Here is an 8,103-nt window from a genome sequence, read left to right as displayed (position 1 = left end):
GTTCATGATCTCATCGTGAGCTCACCAAAAAAGCATGGCACTGAATGTTTATTATAAGAGAAGAATCATATCAAAACAGTATCAGAAAAGCACATGCAAAAACTTCCACCAAGATGACAAAAACAAATTAGAATTTACAGATTCCACATCACCACCCCTAAGTGATTGCGATGGATTATTGCAGGGATAACTCTAGCCTGACTCTTAGAGACTTATGAGTAGAATGACAACTCCCAGTAATATGCTGTACATTTTTACCACCAATGTTTATGGTGGTGCGAAGAAGCTGTCCAGGGCTTTTGGAAACAGAGGATGTAAGAGAGAAGAAAAGTAGTTTGCACAAGCCACTCATGGTGCTGCATCTACAGAGCTGTAGTAACAGCATCCCCTGGGCTCCTCTGTATAAGCAAGCACTGGCCGGTCATTACCAATGCCTTGAAAGTCCATATATCCTTGCTGTCAAAGTTGTGCAGGAGGGAGATGCCAGTGAAAGTACTGATCTCTGAGAGTCATTTCACACATGATTTTTTTAAACCAATGGAGTGTGTGTGTGTGTGTGCGTGATGGGGATGGGAGGGAGCCATCCTCCTTGGTGAAGCATGACAGCACTGTTTATTCTGCTGCAACTTCAGGCAACTATCACAATGCAATCCCATGTGGCTGAACAAGTGAGAAGTAAATGACAGTGTTCTGAGTCGGACTTGGTCCTGCTGCAGCTCAAACTTTGCTGAGCCAGCAGTAGGGAAGGCCCATCAAGGCTGGAGCCTGATGCTCTGACGGGCCACCTTTCTCTGCTGCCCACGAGTCCTTGCTGAAATGAAGAACAGGGGCTCTGTTGAGCTCTGCTGCATCTGATGGATTAGGGGGCATTCTGCTCTCTGGAGGGTTCCAAGATACACAGAGACTTTAGAGCATTTGGCACGTCCAAGTTTCCCTTTCTTTGCTCGGGTGAGCTTCGCTTGAGGACTGCAGAGCTGACCCTTGTCTTTCTTTACCCCTGCCTTGCAGGTTCCGGATTCCACTCAGAGCTTCAGGGCTGCACCTGCCCGCGGAGCCAGCAGGACGCAGCGCGGCTGCCCAAGGGGACCGTGCGCGGGGGCGGCGGGAAGAAGCAGCAGCTCCGGCAAGAGGCAGCTGCTTCACGCGGCTGTGAGGGTGCGGCGAGGGTGGGTGGGGGGGGGGGAGAGGGGGGGGGGGGGGGGGGAATGCGCGGCAGGGCGCGCGGGCGGGCGCCTGGGAAGGGGACTCGTGGCCACCGCTGGCTCAGCTGCGTGGAAACGGCCATCGCTCTTCGCAGACGGTCCAGCGGGCCTTTTCCCGCGGGGCGTGAAAAGCTGCGGCGGCTTGCGGGGAAGAGGAAAGGAGCGCGCGCCGCGCCTGCCCTTGGCGCTCGCGGGCTCCGGAGCGCCCAAGCCCCTCCTCCGCCCTCCTCGCGCGCTTTCCTTTCGCCCTGAGACACACGCCCCCTCCGGCGCTCGGCGAGGCAGGGCCGGCGCGACGTCAGCCGGCGCGCGCGGTTCGGACTGCAGCGCTTTTAAAACGGCGTGTAAGCTGAGATGCTGCCGCAGAGAGCAGCGCGCCAGCGGCGGCGGCGGCGGCTCGGGCTCGGGCAGCAGGCGTCCCAGGCAGCCTCCGCTGCGAGGGAGACGCAGGGCACGGGCGCCCGTTCCGCGGAGGCAGCCCCCGCGCTTCTGCCTCGGCCCTCTTCGCGGCGGGGCGGCCCCTTCCCGGCTGATCCGCTCCCCGCGCGCCCCACGTCGCCCGCCCGCCCTGCTGCAGAGTTAGGGGGGATGTCAGCGGCTCCCCGCGCTACTCCGACAGCAACGCCGCCGCCCTTCGCCCCAGCCGCGCCTCGGCACCATGGACACCTCCGCGGCCGCCCGCGCGCTGCTCCTGCTCGGCGCCCTCGCGCTGTCAGTGCGGGGCGGCGCAGGCTCGGCGGGCAGCGCCGGCGGCAGGCGCCAGCGGAGCTGCCCGGCTGCCTGCCACTGTGAGCGAGACGGCGTGCTGCTGAGGGTGGACTGCTCGGACCTGGGCCTCGGCGCCGTGCCTGCCAACCTCAGCGCCCTCACCTCCTACCTGTGAGTGTCTCTGGCGCGCGGGGCGGGCGGGGCGGGGCGGGGCCGGCCCGGGCGGTTTGGCGGGCTTCCTGCGGCAGCCCGAGGCCGGGAGCAGAGGGGGCGAGCGAGGGGAGGAAGCTCCCTTTCCCCCGGTAAAGCCACCAGGTGTCCCCGCTCCCGGAGCCCCTTCTGCGCGGATGGTGACCCTGCGGAAGACGTGGCGTCCGCGATCAAGGGGCAGCCTTCTCCAAAAGAAAGCCATGCTGTTGGAAACAAGGGGCACCTTTTGTCCTCCGCCCCCTCCCAGAAGGATCCCGGCCCAAACTTCCACTTCACAAAAAAGCAAGCGCAGAAAGCCTTCCTCTTTCTTTAGGCTCGTTTGGGGCATGTGCGCCCGCTTCGGTGCTCCGTACAGGAGCGCACGTGGCGCTCTGTCGCTGCCAGGCAAACCTGCCGGTCTCACGACATTGCGGAGCGGTGCGCCAAAGGAGCAGGGGGTTCCGGATCAAGGGGCGGAAAGGTGTTTGCCCCTCCTTGGGGTGGACTGGGATCAAAAGGCAATTCTGTCAAATTAATGGTAGCTCACAGCCTTGTATCAGCCCATTCTGATTGCACTGCGGAGGCAGAGATGAAGCACATCCAACCATGTCTATACACAAGCAGCAAGGAAAACAACAACAACCCAGCAACAGATGCATCATGGATTAGGATGCAATTCTAGGCACTTTACACATGATCTAGGGAACATTGATTGGATGGGGTACCCACCATTCTGAACTATGCCATAAAGATTTCTCAAAATTCTGTGCTTCTGCATCAGAGTTTTGTGTTTCCATGCCGGAACCCTAAATCAAATTATTTATTCCATTTGATGAATTACCTGCAGATGAAGTGCTTTGAAAACTTCAAACTTGTTTAGGTTGTACTGCTTGTGGTATGTTTATAATGGATAGATATGAGGGAGCATACAAACAGTGGAGTTCTGAAACTTGGTTAAAATATATATTCTAAACCAGTATTACTGTATTGGAATTTTCTTGGTGGGACAAAATTCTTGCCAGTGGCAAAAGGGCCAGGAAGCAGCAGCTCAAAGATACTGCTTTTATTATGGGTTACATATGTTACATTTCTTTGTATTGTATCCATATTTTGTTCTTTTGTATAACAAATGCCACCAAACCTTTAATGCTTTGATTTTGGACTATTGACTCTTGTATTGCACTGACTGATCATATTAGCTCATTACTGTGTTGTCAAAGTACAATAAATTTGGGACGGTGTAGCACTGATAAATAGAAGATGAATGGTAACAGTTGATTTGAAGAGAGCTGGCAGAAAAAAATATGGTTAGAAAGGGACCTTCATGTATACATATATTTATACGCACGTGCGCACGCATGCACAGAAATTTATCTCTGGAAACCACTTTCATATAAGGTTCACCTGTAACCTCCAATTTTATCACTTTCATATATGAATTAGCCTGCAGCCTGCAGTGATCCTGCCTGCTTTGGTTGTAGTTGCTCTACATGCATCGAGAAGCTGTGATTGGCTCTGGTGTACATATACACTGGATAATCCCTGCCTTATTCTAGTGTGTCTTGAACCAGGATATCAGTTTAGAGTCAAATCTCTGCACACGTAGGATGCCAATAATATTTAGAGAAGATTTACAGGAGGCTTCATAGAAATATAATTAATTTCTTGCCTAAGGGTGTGTGTAATCTGTCAGTTTCTGAAAATTTTGCTTTAATCATCTGTATCAGGTAATGGAATATAAGCCATTCACAAACATTGTGGTGTTATCCATTGGCTAGGTGTAAGGGACTTACACAAAAGTACTATATGAGTTATTGTTTATAGAGTAATTAAAAGTGAGGCAAGAGCATAAACTTGACTAGACTTGCCAGACATTATCTTTATCTTTGCCTCCCAAGGCAAGGCTTTGAACTGCTGCATTTTATTTAATCTTTAACTGATCTTCATCACAATTTGTAGGGGTAAAATAGTGCAGGTACCTATACAGACAGGTAAATGCTGCCATAGCATCAGCAGAAAACACGTGTCCCTTATCCAGGAGATCTTTGGGATTCAGCTCTCTAAAAAGAAAAGTATACTGCATGCTCCTGATCAAACTCAAGACCAAATATAGGATCACAAAAGAGTGCAGCAGCCCAGAATGGACATTTCCGTGCCTTTCTGAAGACCATGGACTCCAATTTTGTCTGGTACTGGATACCTACCTTCATCTTACCCAGGCATTGGTACTAGGTGTGTTGTCTTAGAAAGGCTAAGGTAACTGCACATGTTTAGACCAACTAGCTCAAGAGACAAATCAAATGTGGACACAGGCAAGTATAAGAATTTGATATATGAGACCCACTTAAAACCACTTTATATGTCAGAACTGTTCTTCCATACCAGGAGGGGATGCTGCAACACTATCTTGTGAATTTTAATCCATTACGGTTCATCCCATTTAAACTCCATTGAAGTACTGCTTCACACAATGTATAGTTAAACAATGGAATTTGCTGCCATGGGAAGTGGTGATGGCCAGCAATTTGGATGGCCTTACAAGGTGATTCGAACATCTTATGGAGGAGGAAGGTGTCCGTGGCCACTAGCCTCGCTGGCCATGTGCTGCCTCCTTCACCAAGGTGCGTGCCTGTATACATGAGCTGTTATGGAGCTTGGGCAGACAGAGGTCTTGCACCTATCCTGCTTGCGGGATTCTGTGGGCAACTGGTTTGCCACCATGTGTACGGAGCACTGGACCTTTGGTCTGATCCAGCATGGCCTTTTTATGTTCTTATGATCTCAGTTGCTATAAGTGTTAACATGACATTTGTTGCTATGCTTTTAAAATAGTATGTTTTTTTGAGAAAATTCCATTTTTCCCAAATGAACTGACAATAAACTGAGTTTATTTTATTCTCATGACACCAAGATTTGTTATTTGAATAGGTGAAATGTTATGACTACAACCCATTTTTTCAGCCAGCTTTTACAAACCTTTAGAATATGTGTATTACTTCTTATATAAATTCTTCTATAGTGAAGTGTCTGTCTTCATCTAAGACCAATATAATTTTGTTTTATTGAGTATAGATTTATATATTCTAGAGTTAATAGAGTGTTTGGAAATATAAGAAATTATTGTTTGTAAATCTAACATAAACCATAACTTTAGAAAACATTAAAGCTAAATAATGTTTTGCATATGTTAGTAACCGACCAGAATGTTGGTTGGGTTTGGTAAGCAGGATAGGAAGAATTCTATCCTTCAACTGCATCAAGTGCTAACATATTGTACACCACAGCTCATCAAAAACAGAGAGATGAAGGAAGCATTCAAAGTATATTCCAGATAATGTATGTTTTACTGCCAAAAATAGTCAACCTGTATTCCTCAAAGCTGAGATTTCAGATATCTCGCCAAACATCCACCATCAGCATATTTAGCTGCTGATGGCAACCTGATGGCTAATTGAATATAAACTGCATCATTCCCTTGTGTGTTTTATACTCTGATGCCAAGTATATTTACTTTACTTTTATTTTTGGAAAAGTTACTTGAAAGCAAGCATATAAGGATGGAAGGCTTATCGGTTGATCTTTTGCACATTCACCTACAAGTAAATATGCTGAGGATTGACCTATAATTACCATGAGAACTGACTGGTTGAAAGGTGATATATAGCTACATGAAGGGCACAATTCTTTGCATACTAAGACAGAACAGTATCCTGCAACTTTGCATTCCTCAGCCTTCAGGAATGCTGAAAGTTGTGGGACTTTTCTTTCTGGCTACACTTGTATAAAATGGCACCTTAAATAAAGTAAGTGTCACTAGGTTCAATGAGATTTACTTCCAAGTAAATGTGATAGCGATTTAACATTAACCACGTAACTGGTAAGCCAGAACAGTGTTGTGAAAATGCAGAGGAGAGAGAAAAGGTGGAGTTAGAAACTAATCCTTGCATGTTTTAAAGTGGCATTTCAGTAATTAGTTTCTGTAATATTTGGAAAGCTTGCTCCAATGTGTGTGTTTTCATCTAAAGAATTCAAATGCATTAAATGTCATGGACTACATGAAATATTATATAGCAGCCTTTCCCAGCCTGGTGCCCTTCAGACCACAGTTTCCATAATCCTTTACCATTGGTCCTGCCAGCAGGAGCTGATGGGAGTTGTAATCTCACATATCTGGAGGGTACCATATTGGAGGACAGAGTGTCTACCTAACTTTGGTTATTTCAGACAAAACCTAAAGAAGTGATCCAGTGACACCTCCCTTTGCAGTTTGCACAAAGTTGCTTGACTCAACCAAACTTTGACTGTGTGTGTGGTGACAGCTATATCTCATTTACCACTTTTTATTGATGACTGAAAGATAGTAAAAAAAGCTATCCTATGCATAGTTAGACACACAAAAAAGTTCTACAGCTTCCAACATTCCTGAGCTAGCATGGCTACCTTTGTTTTCTGTCAAAGCATGGTTAGGATTGCACCATAAATAGTATTGGAAAAATCTTGGTTGCTCAAGCACCTAACACTGGTGCCATAGAATTACAAAATATTGCTCTGTGACTGGTGCTTGAGGATAAGATGTTTAATGCTTGTTGATAAGAAATTGTATCTATATGTCTCCATAACATTTCAGCAAGTTGTAGCCTGAATATATTTGTAAGAAACTTTTTGGAAATTTTGGCCATTACTTTGCTTCCTACACCACATTGAGTGTAGGAATAAGAATTTCACTCAGTTTAGGTTTTTTATTAACACTTCCCCAAATGTGCATTTTTCATGTATGAGATAGAAAGAACTTGATATTTAATATCAGTGAAACATGAGAATAAGCAAAACAAATGGATTGGGCCATCCAAGCAGAGAACTGTGTGTTCAGCTCTTAAAAACCTGGATTTGGATCCCTGTGTATTCAACTATGTTTGTGATGTGGCATTAAATAGCACCATTTTTTTCTGACAGGCTTCCTCCTCCTTAGCAAGTACATGGCAAGTAGGTACCATGTGATCCTCTCTCTTTTGGATTTGTTCAGGGCAAATGGGTGAGAATTTTGTTCAGCAGCTGTTTTTATAAGAACATTTACAAATGTCTTCATAAGCCACATGAAAAGAACTGCAGAGTTATCAAAATCAAATCTTGGAGAACCTGAAAATGAGCTTTGCCCAACCCTACCCAGGTGTTACGTTTAATGCTAAGCACTTGCACAGGTGTCTCTATCTGCAATGCCACTGGCTCAGTTCAGCTATTGGCCAGTTTAATTTCAGCTTGGTATGATGTCTGATTGACAAAGCATGATTTGTGGTCCTGCGAAAAAAGAATCAGAAACCATGACTCTAAGTAGGGTTGCAAACCATGAGTTATGCTAACTGTAGTCCTATTTGGGCATTAACACACAAGCAGTAGAAGCAGTGTATGTCATCACGCTATTGCCTATGCAATCTGCAGTGAGAGCTATTGCTTTGCTGTACCATGGAGACAGGAGTGAACAGCTGCACAAAAGGCAGGAAACTTTCGAACAGTCTGTGGCTGGGAAAAGAGGACATTACATATTTGCTTAATTATGTGTCTTCTCTATTCCTATATAAAAGGATGAGAGGCCGAAGTTTTAGATTGTGAAAAAGTATTGAAGCAATGAACCACTGCAAGCGAATACAGTACATGGAGAATTTTGGATTCTTATGCAGGGGCACCCTGATTGATGATAAGAATTACCCTTGCACTATCACTCAGCTGAATCAGGCAGAGATATGATGAATCAAGTGTGGCTGCCCTATCAAAGTTAATGGTCCTTAGAACTGAGTGTCACTCTCCAATGACTCTTGAGTCAATATTACAGCCATGTTCTGTGCCCAATATTTACATGGGTTTACAGCAGGCAATCCAGAGTACTGTTTATTTCTAAAGCTGAACATTTTGTTTGAGTCCCTGATATTTTTAAGCTACAGTCCTAAATACTTTCCTTCTGAGTTAAAGTACATCACATAGAATTATTAAGTCAACTGGGGTGCAATCC

The 8,103-nt window shown here is 46.0% G+C and overlaps 1 protein-coding gene across 1 annotated transcript in view; it reads left to right on the top strand.

The window, feature by feature from the left end:
• Window positions 1–223: 223 nt before the first annotated feature.
• LGR5 (leucine rich repeat containing G protein-coupled receptor 5) overlaps window positions 224–8,103 on the top strand; it is an 80,253-nt gene continuing 72,373 nt past the window's right edge. The window contains 3 exon segments of the mRNA XM_044449858.1: window positions 224–314; window positions 1,009–1,166; window positions 1,822–2,081. Coding sequence (XP_044305793.1) covers window positions 224–314; window positions 1,009–1,166; window positions 1,822–2,081 — 509 coding nt within the window.

The sequence above is a fragment of the Varanus komodoensis genome, unplaced genomic scaffold, assembly GCF_004798865.1.
Source record: "Varanus komodoensis strain SLA01 unplaced genomic scaffold, ASM479886v1 scaffold61, whole genome shotgun sequence".
In the NCBI taxonomy this organism is placed as follows: Eukaryota; Metazoa; Chordata; class Lepidosauria; order Squamata; family Varanidae; genus Varanus; species Varanus komodoensis.
Note: the sequence above shows the minus strand (reverse complement) of the source record. Positions and strands in the feature narration are given on the sequence as shown.